This window comes from Peromyscus maniculatus, chromosome 22 (assembly GCF_049852395.1).
Source record: "Peromyscus maniculatus bairdii isolate BWxNUB_F1_BW_parent chromosome 22, HU_Pman_BW_mat_3.1, whole genome shotgun sequence".
Classification (NCBI taxonomy): Eukaryota; Metazoa; Chordata; class Mammalia; order Rodentia; family Cricetidae; genus Peromyscus; species Peromyscus maniculatus.
Genome location: NC_134873.1, coordinates 18,882,081 through 18,901,438, shown reverse-complemented (window position 1 = coordinate 18,901,438; position 19,358 = coordinate 18,882,081). Strand labels below are relative to the sequence as shown.

At 46.0% G+C, this 19,358-nt stretch overlaps 1 protein-coding gene and 1 long non-coding RNA gene across 13 annotated transcripts in view; one reads left to right on the top strand and one right to left on the bottom strand.

Moving 5' to 3' along the window:
• Positions 1-5,752, top strand: part of LOC121825144 (uncharacterized) — a 30,783-nt gene extending 25,031 nt beyond the window's left edge. The window contains exons 3-7 of one of the 2 annotated variants that reach the window (XR_013046962.1): positions 1-513; positions 1,291-1,370; positions 3,246-3,776; positions 4,563-4,715; positions 5,277-5,752. This is a non-coding gene — a long non-coding RNA (uncharacterized LOC121825144). Of the gene's footprint in view, positions 514-1,290; positions 1,371-3,245; positions 3,777-4,562; positions 4,778-5,276 lie in introns of those variants that run through there. The other variant, XR_013046963.1, reaches the window with a different exon arrangement.
• Dtnb (dystrobrevin beta) overlaps positions 1-19,358 on the bottom strand; it is a 212,287-nt gene that overhangs the window by 125,904 nt on the left and 67,025 nt on the right. For all 11 annotated transcript variants that reach the window (XM_076558737.1, XM_076558738.1, XM_076558742.1 and 8 more), the window contains exons 7-8: positions 11,234-11,339; positions 8,667-8,833 (exon numbers count right to left, since the gene is read on the bottom strand). In XM_076558737.1, the coding sequence (XP_076414852.1) occupies positions 8,667-8,833; positions 11,234-11,339 (273 nt within the window). The remainder of the gene's footprint in view (positions 1-8,666; positions 8,834-11,233; positions 11,340-19,358) is intronic.

The window sequence follows — 19,358 nt, the reverse complement described above, 5'->3', positions numbered from 1 at the left end:
GTTTCTGAAGGGGATAAGGTTGTTCCGAGGTGGAGCCTGCCACCTGCTGGCTGGAACGGTGAAATGTTCAGGTCCCGCCCTCCAGTTATGTAACTGAAGACGTAGACCTGCGTCTGGATCCAAGAATATCTGCATAAATTCCCCCCTCCTTCCCCAACCCCCTTACCATGTGGCATAACTGAAGTGGGAGTCCGTCAGACTGACCTTGGTAAAGTGAAAAACGAGGGTGGGCAGAGGTCTGAGAGGAAGGCAGAGATGCGGGGTTGGCTGTGTTTGCACACACCTCCCTACATCATCTCGTCTGGAGCTGGCTCACTAGGTATAGAGTAGGCCAGCCCCTAACTCACAGAGATCTGCTTGCTTCTGCCTCTGCAGTACTGTAAGAACTCTTTAAAATTTAGCAGGAAAGCAGGACCATCTCTGTGGATACGCTAACCGCTGTACGGGAAGCCCTGCTTGCATGGGAACGTCCTGCGTGCGGTGGACCGTTTCCCAAACAGAAACTGGAAAGAGGTAACTGCACTCCTACCACCTGGAATCCCTGCAACTCCACCCTCCCGGTGACCCCCCCCCCCCTTGTCCTGGGCTGGTCTCGGTGACCTCACTCCCTGCCCAGAGGGTACGGTAGGAGGGATGCTGCTCTTGCCAGGAGGCAAGGGCAGGTAGCTCGGCACGGTGCATCTGCACTGCTTGCTCTCCAGATGCCTCTGCCGTAGGCAGTCTCCTAAAACATGAGTAAGGGGCACACAGTACATGAATAGGGCACGCAGGGCTGCAGCCTAGCAACCGTTCTAGCTCTGAGGGGCCGTCCTGACATCCAAAGTGGCAGTGGACATGGGAAGAAAGAAGCCTCTAGTCCTTCACACCACACCTATGCACCCCAGTATTTCAGTCATCCCAAGGAAGAGCCCAGAAAGCGTGAAGTAGAGACAGGCAATTCCTATACCCTGCCAAATACCTGACATAAAACCATGGCTATAACCGGATGACTATGGGGTTTTATGTCACCGATTTTGGGGGGCGGTTTATTATGCAACAGAGTACCGCCAAATGTTACAGCGCTGTAACTCCGGCGGCAAAGTCACACAGGTGTGAACCAGGGATTTCAGGGAGGACGACCTATTCCCCTGCAAGCTGGGATATAAGACCTGAGAGCTACCCCTCCGCTCCTCGCTTCCAGGTGGAGGACCTCTGCCCCTCACTCACCCCTCATTTAACAGACTGGTCAGTGTGATGGAGAAGGAAATGAACATGCCCACCTTAGCCTGTTCCTGTTCTTTTTTTTTTGAGGTCTCCAGATTCCACAGCAAGACCTGTGCTTCCCAGAAGCATCAGCGTTCAAGATCAACCCCTGCTAGAAAGGCTAGCAGGTGTGTATAGAGGGGGGTGTCCAATTTGGAGGCTGCTTCCAAGTTCACTAAATCCTGTCGATCAAAACTCTCTCACTCTTGCAGCCTGTCCTCAGCCTAACTCCTAGCTGAGATTTTGTGTGTGTGTGTGTGTGTGTGTGTGTGTGTGTGTGTGTGAGAGAGAGAGAGAGAGAGAGAGAGAGAGAGAGAGAGAGAGGTGTGTGTGTGTGTGTGTGTGTGTGTGTGTGTGTGTGTGTGTGTGAGAGAGAGAGGGGTAGGTGTGTGTATGTGTGTGTGTGTGTGTGTAATGGAGTGGGACTAAGCTCCAAAAGGTCTGGCGCAGCAGTAGAAGCCTTCACTCGCAGCTTGAGGCCAAGGCAGGAGGGCTAGGCTACACAGTGAAACCCCACAAAGAGGTGGGGAGACTGCTAGAGCAAACAGTCACTTCAAGAAACGTCCGCGTTTGCCGTCTCCACCTCTCTGCACACTCCTCCCTTCTGTTTTTGTGTTTTGCTCTTTTCAAGACAAGGTCTCACTAGATAGCCCTGGCTGTCCTGAACTCACTCTGTAGACCAGGCTGACCTTGAACTCAGAGATCCACCTGCCTCTGCCTCCGGAGGGCTGGGACTAAGGGCGTGCTCCAGTACTGAGCTGCCTTTCCTTCTTGAACTCACTTTAATCAGGCCTGTGTCCCCAGTAACACACTGTTAATAACCCAGATGTTAATGGGCAAAGCACTAGCCCTGTCTGCTCGCTCGGCTGCTAAACACTTGACAGGCTTGGTCGGTCACTCGTCCACTCAATGTGACCCGTTCCTGTAGCTTTACATACATATACACCTCAAGTGGAAGTCTACCTCGGACTCTCTCTTACGCTGCAGACTCATGTCCAGTGGCCTGCTCAACCACTCCAAACGGACGGACAGCTACTTTAACGCAACGTGGCCCAAACGGAAGAAGCCTTGAGCTGGACATAATCACTCATGCCTTTAACCATAGCATTCAGGAGGGTGGATTCCTGAGTTCCAGGCATGCTTGGGGACACAGAAAGAGATTCTGCCACAAAGAACAGAACTGCACATGTGATTCAAAGACCTAGGCATGTACCACCCACAGCAGCAGCCTTCCCCTTCTTTGGCCACTAACAATTCCACCATGCAAGTGGCCGAGGACAGTCAGCGTTTCTCAACTCCTCTCCGAGGTCCCATACAGGTCCACTGCGCTGATTTATAACTTAACCCAGCTCAGTCCCTTTCGTCATTTCGTGGCTAGAAGATAACTCAATAGTAAAATGCTTGCCTGGCATATGAGGCCCTGAGTTCAAACTACAGAAAAAAAACGGCTGTGAGCATGCATCTGTCTGTCTGTCTGTCTGTCTGTCTGTCTGTCTCTCTCTCTCTCTCTCTCTCTCTCTCTCTCTCACACACACACACACACACACACACACACACACACACACACACACTCTGAATATGGGCAGCACTATTTCATAGGCTGGGGTGTCTCATTGAATAAACAAGAGAAAAAGTAGAACGTCAGCTAAGTACAAGCATCCCCTTTTTCTCTGTCTCCCAATCTGTGCAGATGGAAGCGAGGAGCTTCCTGTTGCCATAATTTCCCTGCCATGAAGGACTAGATTCCCTGAACCATCAGATGAAATAAATCCTTGTTCTCCTAAGTTTCCCTGTTAGATATTTTGCCATAGCAATGAGGGGAGTAGCTGATAAGATTTAGCATAACAATTTTTCTTAAGCAGTCTCTACGCTTCTCGTTTATGTCTATCATTTACTTCTTTTTTTTTTTTTGAGCTGAGGACCGAACCCAGGGCCTTGCGCTTGCTAGGCAAGCGCTCTATCACTGAGCTAAATCCCCAACCCTATCATTTACTTCTTGCCAGCATCCAGATGGACCATTTTAAAGCATGAATGAAATCACGTTATGTCAAGTTCTACCAAGACTCCTCACATCACTCACAAGTCCTGACAACAGCAGACCAGAGCCTAGCTCACGTCCTGGCCTCTTCTGCAGTTCTTCCACGACTCGTGCTACTCAGCCTCGCCGGCTCCCTGGCTGCTCTGTGATCCGGCAGGGCGCTCCTACCCCAGGTCCTTCGGACCCAGCACTCCAGCTCCTTCCCCAGAAACCATCCATCTTTGCTCCTCCCCTCCCAAGCCAGGCCCTGTGACATCTGCACTCAGCCTCTAATCTCCTCAACCCTATTCTCCTGATCTGGCATCTTCCTTCCTTGCTCATGACCGGCAGAGGGGCTCCATCCACTCAGGTACCCAGGCGCCTTCCATCAAGGGCTCGCTCTTGCCTCACCTAGGCCCTTTGGAGACATTTCCCTTAGGCCAGTGGGCGTCAGCAGGAGAGGATAAAGACAATGACGATGAGGTGGCAGACATGCTTAAACTGCCTGGCCTGAGAGGTAATAATATTCACTGGAGAAGACCGGCCACGTGGGCCCGATTAGTGAGTTACATAATGAGCTGCATGCCTGGGTAGAAAGGAAAATGGTTTAGTGAGCGCCGTGGTCACCGAGTGTCTCAACACCGTCAACCCCTCCCATGGCAGACACAGGAAGAAGGTCTGCCCTGCATTTAGTGCATCTCAGGCGGTGTGTGTGGTGCAGCCTTCCTCAGGGCCGTATGCAACTCCTAGTAATGCTTCCACTGACCTGAAAGGGGGTTACCTGCACCCTCCCCAACTCCCAAGATACACTGGGGGACAGAAGCAGGCCTGTGTGCTTGGTCTTTTTCTTTCTTCCCAGCTTTGGTTTCTCTGTTTTGACAAGGTGTCGTGTAGACCAGACTGGCCTCAAACTCACTATTCTACCTCCCCGGTGCTGGGATTAGAACTTTGCACCACCACACTTGGCTGTAAGTCTCGTCTTACCCAATATCCCCCGTGGCCAAGTGTGCTGCGGCATGCCCTCTTTTCAGGATACACAACCTTCGTAACGTACTCATCCCTGCCCCTCACTGGCATTCGAGCAAGTTCTGGGTTTCCTGAAGTGATTGTCTAGCTCCAACAATAGAAGGTCTTGTCAGTCCAGGCTCATGGATTCTTTGCCAACACGACTCCCCAGGAACACAGTGGTCCTTTGATCTACTTCTTCCCCGTCGGTGCTGTGTGCCAGAAACAACAGTTCTTTCCCGGGCTTCACTCTCAAGCCTGACTCATTTTTCACATGTCTTTCACTCTCGGCTAACAGGAGCCACCCAGAAGCCACACGAAACAAGGTCCTGACTTTGTACGACGGAATCACTTAGGGAACCTGGAGAACTGTCTTCATGCAGATATCATGGACCTCAACCCTACCAACAGAAGCTCTACAGATGGCCCTTAGTCTCGTCCTTCCACCTGAGTATGTCCACTAGGCTTTGTAAATGTACTTTCAAGTACCTCTAATGACAGATTTACCAATTTGGTTACGGCTGTATCACATGATTTGTCTTTCTACGCCATCATCTGATTTATCTGCTCATTGGTATACTCCTGTATGTCAGGCCCACACCATACACTTTTAATTTTTACTAATGGTCCACTCCTAGTACTAAGTACTATGGGGGAAACAAAAATTTTAATTATTTAAAACAAGGGGTTTTCTGTTTGTTTTGGTGTGTGTGTGTGTGTGTGTGTGTGTGTGTGTGTGTGTGTGTGTGTGTGTGTTGGAAAATGAACCCACTTGTAAATACCAGGCAAGTTCTCCACCACTGAACTGTATCCCCAGCCATTTTAAATTTCATTTTGAGGCAGGCTCTTGCTAAGTTACTCAAGGTAGCCTTGACCCTTCAATCCTCCTGTTTTAGCCTCAACAGCTATGGGAACACAGTTCTTAGCATGACCCCATCTCAAGCAAATGGGTCAGCATATGCTCCTCTCTACCCACCATTCATGATAGGTCCAGTTTCTTTTTATTTCACAGTTTAACTCTCCTCTGAAGTGAGGAAGCGGAGGGCGGAGAAGACACTGTCATCAACTGTCCCGGGGAAAGACACGCATCTGTTCACAGTCCACCCATATAAAGCTGGAGAAGGAGGTGTGGGACGCAGTCTGGATGCCCAGCAGGAATAGAAAAATGGAGACATGAGCAAGCCGAGCCATTGCTTTCATATTCTAAAACGTTTTCAAGAGGGCAGCGACCTTTGACTGGTTTGTTCACAGCTGTCCCTGTGCTGACTGCATACGTGAGCACTCGAAAATACCCTTTGAATGAACAAATGATGCGTGGACAGGAGGAGTATCGAGTATAGTACCATACAGGACGGTTTTGGGGAATAAAAGCAAACTAAACACACTGAGGTCTGAAATACTGAATTGCTACTCCTTTACTTAGATGAAACATTAAATACGGGCTTTGGGACAATAAAAATAATCTTACAAATACCGAAACATACATCTATCAAATCTACAGTGTCAGTTCTTCAACAAACCCGTCAAACAAACTAAAATCTGCTGCTGCAAACATAGACACATTCGTTTCAAATACTGGTACAGACACAGTGGAAAACATTCAAAGAACCCACCATTAAACTGGTAACAGTGGCTGGGACATGGCTCAGTAGGAGAGCACTTGCCTTGCATGTAGGTTCAATCCCATTTCACCAAAAAAATAACTATGTATCTTTTTGTTAAACAGAAATTCCTGTATCCAGCCTCAAAATGAACCCCTATCCTCCTCAAAGGGCCAGGTTACTACTGTACATACTCTCAATTTTGAGAACAAGTTACATATAGACACATACACTAACTGCCAGTACAGATGTACCCCTCTAAGTACATGCAAGCCATCAAAATTCAGAACTGACCTATTTACGGTGTCAGACTCAAAATTATGTAAGCTAATAACACTAGAGTTTTGGAAATCTTAAATTACTATAAAAAAAGGAATTGATAAGGCAGAAAAAAATACAGAAAAGATGAAATAAAAATGAGAAATATTTAGAAAGAAAATCTTCACAGTATTGCCAGGATCAAATACATAAGAATTCACTTATGGATTCTGCACCTGCTTATTTATTTGTTTGGTAGAGAATAAGATCTTAACACAGGCTGGCCTGAATTCATGGTAATCCTCCTGCCTCAGCTGCCCAAGTACTGGTATTACAGGCATAAATTCACCATGACTGGCTTTTACTTTTCTGTATGTATGCTATAACTCAAAGAAAAAAATTTCAAGAGTATATGAAAAGTTCATTTGCAAACCATAAAGCAGTTTCAGTTACTGGTCTTTTTTTTAAAGATTTTAAAGTGCTCTGCCTGTATGCCAGAAGAGGGCATCAGATCTCATTACAGATGGTTGTGAGCCACCATGTGGTTGCTGGGAATTGAACCCAGGACCTCTGCAAGAACAGCCAGTGTCCTTAACCACTGAGCCATCTCTCCAGCCCCCAGTTACTGATCTTTAAATAAATGCAAAATCCTTACTTTTGAAAAGGTTATAGACTGGGTCAACGAGCAGGTTCAAACTGAGGGAGTAAGAAGCCCCTTGCTCTCCACACCCCAGCATTCAGAATGAGATTCTCACCAGAAGCATTGCCAGCAGACCAAATCACCATGAAAAGTGACTGAGCAGAACCTGTCTCGGTTCAGACAGGACTCTAAAACCAAAAACTACACAAGACACGGTGACCAACAATTAGCACGGTGGGCTATAGGGCTTTACCCAGGGAAAGGGAAAAAATGGCAGTCAAGTTATCTTTAGGTAAGAGTAACTTTTTGGCTGTGAGCCTAGCCTTTAACGGCTGAGCTATCCCTCCAGCCTGTAATAATAATTTTTTAAAAAATTACTGGAAGGGTTTCCACTTTAAAAAAAAAATGACCTTAAACCAAAACACAGTACAGGAATGCAAACTAGACAATTGGATGTTCAGCAAACAAGGTTTTGTTTCATACAGCCAAGTCTGCACCGGGGTTGATGCTCAGTGTTTCCTTTCCTTTTCCCTTCTTTCCTGGTGTTGGCTTATTTCATTTTTCTTGGTTGAATTCTAGGAAAAATAAAGGGGTGAGGAAGCCCAGTTGTTAAGGCCTTTTAAGACCTGCAGACCAGTAGGTACTGGGGTGAGACTCTACGTCTAGAACCATACTTCTGGCCCTGCCTGGTCTTCTACCATTTAGCAAAGCAAGCAGCCAACAAAAACTAGAAATAGCCGGGCGGTGGTGGTGCACACCCTTAATCCCAGCACACGGGAGGCAGAGGCAGGTGGATCTCTGTGAGTTCGAGGCCAGCCTGGGTTTCAGAGTGAGTTCCAGGAAAGGCTCCAAGGCTACACAGAGAAACCCTGTCTCGAAAAACAAAAAAAACAAAACAAAAAAAGGAAAACTAGAAATAAATCATAAGATGTGAGGAAAATACTTGAGATTCATATTACATGATTTATGAACACCTCAGCAAGAGCAGATATCAATTTCAATCCAAATGTTGGGTTTGGTTTGTTTTATTTTATTTTATTTGTTTTGTTTCAAGACAGGATCTCACCATGTAGAAAGCATGATGTGGAGCTGGAGAGATGGCTTAGCGGTTAAGAGCAGATTGCTTTTCCAGAGGACCTGGGTTTAATTCCCAGCGGCCACATGGTAGCTCACAACTGTCTGTAACTCCAGTTCCAGAGGACTCTCACACAGACATACACACAGGCAAAACACCAATGCACATAAAATAAAAAAATTATTAATAGGAAGGAAGGAAGGAAGGAAGGAAGGAAGGAAGGAAGGAAGGAAGGAAGGAAGGAAGGAAGGAAGGAAGGAAGGAAGGAAGGATGATGTAACTCACAGAGACCTATCTGCTTCTGCCCCCTCAGTCCTGGGATTAAGGTGTACACCACTGTGCTTGTCTATCACCCAAGGACTATTGACAAGCTCCTTTTGAAGGTAAGACTAGCAATGCAGTAACGATTATAAATTACAGTCTTTCTCCAACCTAAAGATACACAAATGTAACTCCTGTACTACATGACACTTTTTATGCAGCATATGAACACACCAACCTGTGAAGAAAACTGGCTTGAAGAAAGGGCTTTAAACCCAACCTAAGGCTAAGGGGATAAGCGCCAGGGAGATCTCCTCTGTACTATTTTTCCAATCAGAAGACATCCACCTTTTAACTTTGCAAAGGACCATTTTAAACGCAGTTAACACTTGTACCTCCCAGAACATTTTAAAAATCTGCTTTTAAAAACACAGCCGCAACCCCAGCATCCAAGCTGACATTAAGATTTCTCGACACCACCTCCCTATCGGGCAGGGCACCTGCAGGACCAAGTACTGTGTGCGACACACGAGCCAAGCAAAGAGTGGAGACAGAGCAGTTAGTTACCCAAGAGGAATGCTCCTTCATCTGGTGCTGGTTGCTGTGGGTGCCGTTGGCATGGCCACGCCAAAAGCAGTTCTGGCAGAGCTGGTAGTTGTGGCACTGCTGGCATCGGTACCGGAATCCCATCATGCTCTCGCAGTGGCAGTAGGAGCACTCCACGGGATGGAAGACTGGCGACCAGAAAGAAGAGGTGAGCGGGGGACCGAACAGCATCAACGGAACACCAGAACCAACCCTGAGGAAAACCAAAAGTCTAATGGAACAGCCGAGGTGGAAACAGGCAGGACCAAGAGCTCGAAACCGTCTGACCCCCGATGTTACGGTTGCAAGAAATAATGGAAGCGCCAGCCACAGTGTGAGCTCAGAAGTGAAGCCATCACCTGGCGCAGCCCCAACCTCAGCACGGTCAACGTTCGTGAAAGTTTCGGGGTTAATGTTAAATGCCGCAGTATAGTCACATAAGTCATCAAATGGACTCTGGCAATTTTGGCCGAACATGTGTGACTTTCTTCCACTCTTCTGAGCATATTAAGAGCCAGTGCTCACACAGCGGGGGGAGGGGCAGTGAGAGCCAGTGCAGGCAGATCAACAAGTGAGCAGGTCTGTCACCAACGGCTGTTCAGAGACTGTGGAAAGTGTCGCCTTTGTTAAGCGCAACACAGACCAGGTGCCTTCCTCTGTGTGCACATCTGGATTTATAAACCAACATGAAAACTATAACTTCAGCTTAAACAAATAAAAATATGTCCCCTTTTTTTTGTTTGGCTTGGTTTTTTGTTTCTTAAATTGGTCCTGATGTTTTCCTGGCTGGCTATGAACACAATATACAGCCAATGATGACAGCCAATTTCTGACACTCTTGTGTCCTCCTCCCAAGTACCAGGATTACAGGTATGTAGCACCATACCTGGCGTAGTATTTGTCCTTTTAAATAGTAATTCCAACACCCAGGAAGAACCCAAACCAAACAAGATCCCCCCATCAAAACCAGGTGTATCATAATTTTAGGATTTGTTTGCCACCATAATAAGTAGATATATAGACAAATGTCAATGTGGTAGACAAACGATTTCTAGACATTTCAAAGATTCCATAACATTTCTGTCTCTAAGAAGAAATATTATTAATCATATAAGAATATGATCAATAAATAACACAAATCATATAAAGTGATAGTACGACACTCCTATGATTAGCACATCGTGACAAGTGAGGCTCTCTCCTCCTCATAGTAGATACAAGATAGTTTATGAAAATCAACTGGATATGAAACTACTAAAACACTTAAAATATAAAAGTATCGCTCTCAAAAAGGAAAACCAAGTACAGCTCAGCAATTTAAATACTTATGCATCTATTTAGAAAATCTTATTTAAAAATTTAGCTGCTTTAAGAGTCTAGTCCTTTAGAAAAATAATCCAGAAACTGAGATGCTTGTGAAGTATCCAGACTTGAGCAAAAGGTTGTATAGACATTCAAAACAAGAAAAAAGCTGGATAGAAAAATAAAAAGCATGTGAGAAAAATGAGAAGGAGGACCCTGCTTTTCAGCAGCCTCTCAGTTCTGCCTCGGTGCCTCCTGTGGAATCCAGGAAGACGGACAACAGCCTGGAGAGAAGGGGGGCTGCGTGGGAAAGCGACAGCCTCCCCCTTGAACACAGTCCCACAACCTAAACACGGACATGAACAGCAGAAAACACTAAGGGGTTCTGAGAAGTCAGCATCGGTTCAATTCAAAGTGAAAACATCTACTTTCCTGGGATGCTTCACAGCACTGGGAAGGATCTCGAGGGCACCTTAGAGGCAAGATGGTAAAGAAGGGCCTGGGGAGGTTGCTCAGGGAGTAAGGTGCCTGCCCCACAAGCATAAGCACCTGAGTTCGGATCCCAGCACCTGCAGAAAAGCTGGGTGTGGTCAGACAAGTCTGGAACCCTGGCATGGTGGGAGGGCCATGGAGAAAGGCGGTTCTCAGGAGTGTGATGGGCAGCCAATCCAGCCAGCTGGTAAGTTCTGGGTTCACTGAGCATCTGTCTCAAAAGATAATGAAAGACACCCAACGTCCTCCGCATGCACACATACTAAGTGCACACGCATAGACTACACACGAACCAATAAACTAATTAATTAATCAATTAACAATAAAGGGAAAAAGAAGGAAGACAGGAGGCCCAGAACTTAATTTTGACTTAGCAATGTTTTAATGACTCAGAATCAACGAGAGTTTTTTGGTGGTTAATATTTCAGGGCTCCAATTTTCTAAAGCTACATTCCTGATAAATTAAAAAGGGGAGAAGGGTTGAAATTCCTGACCACATCGGGTAAACGCAAGCAATCTCAGGGTGAAAAAAACCATGTCCATACCAAGTGGGTTTTATTATCTCTCGGAATCCTAGGTAAGTGACAAGACTCCTGCTCTTGTGAGGAAATAAATTTCTTCTTCTGAAAACAAAAGGCACAACTTCCAATGGTGGCCTGCCAGCAGTTCCTGTTTCTCACAATAACAGCTCAGGACACTGCCCACAGTGTCCTCCTCCCTGCAGCCTACGGGATGAAGGGTCAAGCCACACTCACCGTTCTCCACATGGGCAAGCCTGTGCATGAGAGGTAGCCAGACAAGGCACTGGGGGGGAGGGTCGGCCATCATGGTGTCTAAAAACATATTCAGCATTATCTTCTTCTGTGAAGAGAGGAAAAACAAATACACATTATATCTTGCCAGCGTCTTGAAACTTCTAGATTCATTTCATATTGCCCCAACCAAGCAGGAATGAACTGCATGTAAAATTTTACAACAAAACATTATTTTACATTATCACACTCACGACTACACACATTGACACATTTTAATACACACACACCACTTCTATTGAAAATGCATCTCTACAGGCGTGTCTCTGAGAACAGCTGTTAAGTGTTTTTTTTTTTTAAAGATTTATTTATTTATTATGTATACAAGCAAGTGTTCTGCTTGCATGTATCCCTGCAGGCCAGAAGAGGGTGCCAGATCTCATTACAGATGGTTCTGAGCCACCATGTGGTTGCTGGGAATTGAACTTGGGACCTCTGGAAGGGCAGTCAGTGCTCTTAACCACTGAGCCATCTCTCCAGCCCCTGTTAAGTGTCTTGACCTCCTCCTCTGACGGGTAAGGAACAGGAGTAAAGCATTTAAGTGGCTGGTCACATCCAATCCAAACCAGACACAGAGCCGGAGCCCAGTGTTCTTCCAATCACCATTTCTGCTGTCCTGTGAGGAAGACAGACATCACACTCCTGCTAACAAAACGTCTACGACAACAGCAAGGGAGGATGCCTGGTTAGGAGCCATGTTTCCAGCATCCTCAACAGTGGCACACGGTTGGCATTTAACAGATAACTGTCGAGTAGCTGGACAGATGGCTTCACATACATACAGGCAGAACACCCGTACACATCAACTAATAAAAATAAATTTAAAATAAATAACAAGTAATGACTGAAATAAACAAGCAAGCAAGGTAAGACACATACACCTGCATTCCTCCCGATAGATCCCTATAGACTGTATCTGTCTCTCAACAGACAGCTGCTACTAGGTGGAACACTGATACTATTATGATCCACAGAGACAGCTAGAAGATTGTCTAGAGGCAAGGTAGAAGTACAGCTATGTGACTCAGACAGAACAAATGTGAAGCAGTTTTTCCAATTAATACACTTTCTTTTTCTTTCTTCTAAGCCACAAAGTACCTTTCCAGCTCTAAAGGGAGAGGAAAGGGAACGCAGTGTCGCGCCACTCAGTCGGAAGCCCGCAGTGACCGCACACATTTGCAGGGCCCACAGCAGACAGACAGTACTCAGAGGAAGAGCAGGAAGCCAGGAAAGGCGACAACACCTGTAGTTCCAGCAGCTGAGGCAGGAGGATCACAAGTTGCGTGTCAACGTGAGCCACAAGATGAGATCCTGTCTCAAACAGGACAAGGGCCAGGGAGAGGGCTCCTCAGGGAAAGGTGCCTGTCAGGCAAGCCTGGGGACCTGAGTTTGCTCTCAGGACTCACGTAAAGGGAAAAGAGAGAACCGAGTCCACAGAGCTGGCTGGCCTTTGACCTCTGCATGAATGCCATGGCCTGAGCAAGCATGCAGGCCTATGCATACACAACCAGACAGACACACAGACATGCAGACACACTCACACACAGACACACACACAGAGACACACACAGACAGACACACACAGATACACAGACACACACACACACAGATTCTTTTTTTTAAAGAACAGAGACAAAGGGCAGCACACAGAAGCTGTATGACCCCGAAGGAGACATTTCTGTGCCTTGGTCCAGCCTTGTGAAGATGGGGTAGAGACTGGAGGTATAGCTAGGTGATAGAGCACTTGCCTAGTATGTGTAAGGTCCTGAGTTTGATCTCCAGTACCGGATGGGGGGTGGGGGGGTGGTATACTGCACATGAAGACAGGGTATAGGAGTCGGTAGGGCAAAGCAAAACAACGACACTCAGCATTTCATCCCATTTTCTCCCAAGCAAAAAGTGATGACACCAGGGAGCTTCGGGCAGAAGAGGCAAGGACTGTCCTCTATGGTATCCGCCCACAATACTCCTGTCATACCAAATACAAAAACACACATTCACTCCTGGGTCTTTGCCAACTGTGAACATCTTGACTCCAGACTACATTTAACTGGAAGTCACTCTGACTGAGGATATCTCTGAAGAAGAAACTAGAACGTAAACAGAAAAGGAAGATAAAGTAGAGGCTGAGAGGGAGAGAAAAGCTGTAGTAAGGACCTAGGAAAAGTGGTTTGCATTGACGGGAAAACAGGCCTAAGCATCAAGGTGGGAGGAAAAAGCAGAGGTGAGCCGGGGTATCATTCCTACAGTGTAGTGGGTAGCCATTCCAGCTTGGATCTGGAAGTTCCAACCCCCATTGAGACTCTGACAACTGTCACACTTACGAGGCGGGGCCAAGGGAGGCGTCTGGAGACCCGAGACCTGGATGGGGGGGCGCTCTTTCTGTTCCTGGATCCTAGACGGTGGAGGTTGACTGAGCAGAGCTCCAGAGAACACTGCTGGACTGCGATACACCTTCCCCAGACCCCCGCAATCTACCTATCACTTAATTTGTGAGTTACGCCATTAAATAAATATCCTTTTAACTACATGGAGTGGCCATAATAATTTCACCAATACTACAGCCTCTCCACACCCCTGCACACTGCTGGCCAGTAAGGAGAGAAGTCTGCTCAGAAACTCCATGACAATGTTATCCAATGCACACTGTCTCTTTAAGGCACTCAACTTCCTGCTGTTTCTGAGACCCAGGTAGCATCTGGGAGGAATGAGCAGACAACATTGAAAGGCAGAAAGCCCCGCCCCCTTCAATGTGGCTGGGGGGCCAGATAGAGAAAGTACCTCTACAGTGGATGTGCAGATGAAAACAACAACTAAAATTAAGCCCAAAGCATGTTTCAGATAACTGTGGGCAGTTACTGTGATGCATGTCTGCAATCCCAGTCTCAGGGAGTTCATGGCCAGCCTGGTCTATCTAGAAAGACCCTGTCAAGCTGGGCAGTGGTGGCGCACACCTTTAATCCCAGCACTTGGGAGGCAGAGACAGGCGTACCTCTCTGAGTTCAAGGCCAGCCTGGTCTACAAAGTGAGTCCCAGGACAGGTACCAAAACTAGAGAAACCCTGTCTCGAGAAAAGAAAGAGAGAGAGAGAGAGAGAGAGAGAGAGAGAGAGAGAGAGAGAGAGAGAGAGAAAGAGAGAAAGGGAGAGAGAGAGAAAGAGAGAGAGGGAGGGAGGGAGGGAGGAAGAGAGAAAGAGAGAAAGAGAGGGAGGGAGGGAGGGAGGGAGGGAGGGAGGGAGGGAGGGAGGGGGAGGGAGGGAGAGAGAGAGAGAGAGAGAGAGAGAGAGAGAGAAAGAAAGAAAGAAAGAAAGAAAGAAAGAAAGAAAGAAAGAAAGAAAGAAAGAAAGAAAGAAAGAAAGAAAGAAAGAGAGACCCTGTCACCAAAAGGGGCTCAGCTGGTAAAGCTACTTAACCATGCCAACTTGGCAGCTTTAGTTCAATCCCTGAATCTCAGCTAGGACTAACAAAATTTAAAACGTATCTTATCCTCTACTGCAAATTTAATGCTTACAATTTCTGTATCTTTATATATTTGTTAACTATCACAGTTTTACGAACCCACTCATAATAGTAATGCTGTTTCCCCCAACATTTTAGTTGTCAAGATCAAATGTGTATTTTTGATATCTAGCAGACCCTCCTAAACACACACAGTTCAATCTCCAAAGGGACCCCGGGTCCTGAAAGTTCCTGAGAAGCCAGAGGAATGAACACTCAAGAGCGCAGTCACAGCTCTCCGCTCTGCCTCACACCACGCCTGTGTGGTGGACGAGGAGCAGACTTAATAGTTCTGGGTTTGTTTTGCCTCTCAAGGACCAGAAAGTGGCTCTCAAAGCATGGCCAGGACACCCCTGAGAGGTGCTTAAGCATTTATTTTCAGGGAATCCACTGGGTAAATTATCTTCCTCCTACTTAGAATACCGTTGTCTTTCAGCCTTGTTCTCTCGTGAGAGGACAGTGGGGCTGTCCAGACGCAGCACGACACAGACACAATCACCTGAGGAGGGGCACTAAGAGAGTCCTCCCCTTTCACGTCCTGTGGCAGCAGGAGGCAAATACAAATAACATTTTATTTTTAATTTTATGTGCATTGTTTTGTTTGCTTGCGTTTAATTTTATGTGCATTGGTGTTTGGGCTGCATGTATGTCTGTGTGGGGGTGTCAGGTCCCCTGGAACCTGACACTTCTGACACTTACAGACACTTGTGAGCTGCCATGTGGGTGCTGGGCATTGAACCCAGGTCCTCTGGAAGAGCAGCCAGTGCTCTTAACTGTTGAGCCATCTCTCCAGCCCCCACAAATAATATTTTTCACTCAACATTTTATGAAGTTTTTTTATTTGATACAAGGTCTTCATTTTTAATCACTTCACAGCTGCCTGATACACTAAGCAAAAACAACGCATTTATAATTCTCTCTAGTAAGACACTGGTTATCCCCATTATTGAATGTAATCTCGTATTTTTTTCCTAAAAATGAATTTCTGTTCATCATCACTTGTTATTCTGATCCTTGATAGTAACAATTACTATTCTATTTCTTTTTCACATCCCTCCTACCTCAGACATCTAGCCTCATTAAAACAGCATTTAAAATAACAAAATAATTTAGCAATAGATTCTCACTGCTACAATTTCTAACTTCGTTTCCTGTAAGTACTCTGTATTTTCTGTTGCTCAATATGTAAATATTTCTCACCCACTGGCTTTATAACTTAAGAAATGGTTGATATTTAGTCTCAAAATGGCATTTTTATGAGCTGTTGGACAAAAACATTACAACTGTATTTATTTATTATTATCATGTGTGCAAAGAGGAAAGAGCTATGGAATCAGTTCTCGCCTTCCACCTCTTACCTGGATCCTGGGGATTAAACTCAGGCCGCCGGGCTAAGGCGGTAAGTGTTTTACCGGCTGAGACATGTCGATGGCCCCCAAAACATTTTTAAACTGACTGCAAAGTAGCTTTTATAACTATGTAGAGTTGGAGGTATATTTTATTTGCCAAGAGCAAACACACATCAACTTAAGTTGAGGAACCAATGCTAAAAGGCAGCCTTCCGTCACCACTGGACTCTGAATTTGTCCGTCACAGATTTAGACTTTAAACATCAGAACATGGGCGGTGGTGGCGCATGCCTTTAATCCCAGAACTCGGGAGGCAGAGGCAGGCGGATCTCTGTGAGTTCGAGGCCAGCCTGATCTACAGAGAGTTCCAGGACAGGCTCCAAAAGCTACACAGAGAAACCCTGTCTCAAAAACAAACAAACAAACAACAACAACAAAAAAAAAAAACCATCAGAACAGTCTGAAAGCTGAGGATGTGACTCAACAGTCGAGGGCATGAGGCCCTGGGTGCAGCCTTCACTCCTGCGAAAACAAGAGTACTCTGTGATATACAACTGTAGAGGCTGGAATACCTTTGGAGATGCTTTTATCATAGCTGCAAGAAGTATTATAAAAAGTGCTCTAAAACTCTATATTTTCCACAGTGTAATAACTATTTCATTTGAGAAACTAATGGAGTAATATGATAAAAATGAGAGTGCAAATATAACCATAAGTTTTAATCTGTCAGAACTCAAACTCAAAAAATACTGATTTTCTCATGTATACATGATTTAAAGTCACTGTTTAAATATTTAGTAAGCGTGGCTCATTTTCTAGGCCTGGTGTTGTTTATCACTAGAGATGTGCAGTTGGGAACTAATGTCCTTCCCTCAGGGCGCCCCTGAGCTGCAGGCTAGAAACACATGCTATGGGAGTGCAGAACACTGAAGGATTCAGAGCATCAGACAGGAGTGGCAGGGATCTTCGCTGGGAGATGAAATCAGAGGCAGTCAGGGAGACTTGCACGTCACTGGAAGCTAACAAATACACAGAGACCGGACCTTGGTTAGTCTCACTCACCCAAGTGCGGGTTACTCAGAACAAGAGAAATGGAAATCAAAGCTGCAGGGATCAAGCCGGACACTGGCAAGGGCCTCCAGGGAGCAAACGTGGCTTGGTGGCAGACGTCTGCACCAGGAATGCCCGTAGAAGAGACAGGCTGAGGGTGAGATGGCAGGGGCCAGGAGGGCACAACAGGAACCTTATCAGAAGACACAGAGGAATTCATAAAAGTTTCTATTTTTGCTTTCCAAAAGAGTGGAGATAGTTTGGGCAACATCTCTTTGCAGCTAAAGCTCACCATATTCAGCCCTATCTGATGAGCCCAGGGCTTCCTCCTGTCTCCCAGCCTCCCCAGTGCTGGGATCCTAAGCACACTACACTCAAACCCAGATCTTTTTACATGAGTTCTGAGGATCAAACTTGGGGGTTTCAGGCTTGCAAGGCAAACTCTTTACCAGATGAGCCATTTCTCCATCTTAGAGCTGCATTTCAGGAAACGATCCAACATCAAACTTGCTTACGATTAAAAGGACCACTAAGACACATGGCCAGCAGCCTTCTTTCGAGGACCACTGGGCCACTAAGGGACCAAAAAGCCAAGGAAAACAAATGTTCCTGCTTTCCATAAAGCCTAGAAAACTACAAAGCAGCAGGGTAGGAGCAATACCCAGGGTCTAGGAGAATGCCCTCTAGACTGCGCTACCAGCAAACACCAGGCAAAGAGCTGGAGCAGCAGCCCCAAGACTCCAGGCTGGAGCCTTCCACCCTGCCCACAGCCCCAGGCAGGCAGGCATGCATGGCACATGCAGCTGGATCTGTTTCCACACTTAGCAACAACTGAGCAGGGGACGTTTCGTATAGTATGCAGGCAGCGGGCGCTAACAAAATTCAATGGAGAAAACCGGGGAACCACCTGTCCTGTCTAAGGACTCACTTAATAAGACGTTCTCCTCTGCAGACCCAGCTAGAACAAAACTTCACTCCTAGGTCTCTGTAATTTTGCTCAGTCTAATTAATGGTAGTGAGACAGGCTCGTTCATAATAAAACCCATTTTATACACTCTATTTCGTCTGATCTAAGATGCACTGGGAAGATCACTTCTAAGGTACATCATTATGTATATTTTTCTACCACTAAGGAAGAAAAATACTTAGCCAATTAAACTAACTCAATGGCTTAATTAGCTGCAATTCCTCATTACATGTGAGTAATCACACCCAGCTCTTAACGAAGTGAAATTTCTTTCATCTAACTCAAAAGGATTCGGGAGTTTCCACTACCTTCAAATGCACTGCTTGATGTGACAAGAAATTCTTCTGCGGTATTTTGGCCATCACCTGTCCCGTCTAGTTTTATGTCAACTTGACACAAGCGAGAGAGTTTCCCTGAAAGGAGGGAAATTTAATTGAGAAAATGCCTCCATAAGATCCTACTGTAAGGCATTTTCTTATTAGTGATCCCTGGGAGAGGGCCCATCACCATCCCTGGGTTGGTGGTCCTGGGTTCTATAAGGGAGCAGGTAGAGCAAGACACGGGGAGCAAGCCAGTAAGCAGCGCCCTTCCATGGCCTCTGCATCAGCTCCTGCTTCCAAGTTCCTACCCTGTTTGAGTTCCTGTCCTGACTTCCTTCAATGACAAACAGAAATATGGAAGTGTAAGTCAGATAAACCCTTTCCTCCAAGTTTGCTTTTTTTGCTATGGTGTTTCACTGAAGTAATAGAAACCCGCAGACATCACCAATGTTTGGTAATAAAAAATAATATAATCTAGTTTCATCTTTTTGTAGATATCCTCTTTAAAACAAGATACTGTAAATACCTAACTGTTGCTTTGCAAAATAAATGCAGTAATCAGCCAAGTTCTTCTCCTCTGGTCTGCGTTCACATCTTCCTGTATTTGCAGTAACTTGTTAACGCCCGGTCACAGTGTATATTTTTGAGAAGACTGAAGTGACATGTATAGTACCAAAAGAGGCTCTAACTCAGCAGCAGTGTCAGCACGAACAGTTCTGGCCACGTTCTCACACACGCAGGAAATGACAACCTGTCACAGCCAGTGCCTGCCCAAAGGAAACTAAAGACGCCACTAGTCATGTGCCACAGCTCACCACCAGAGATGACAAGTAGAGAGATGTCTGCAGGTCAACCAAACACGGCACTCGTCTACAGAAATTACTC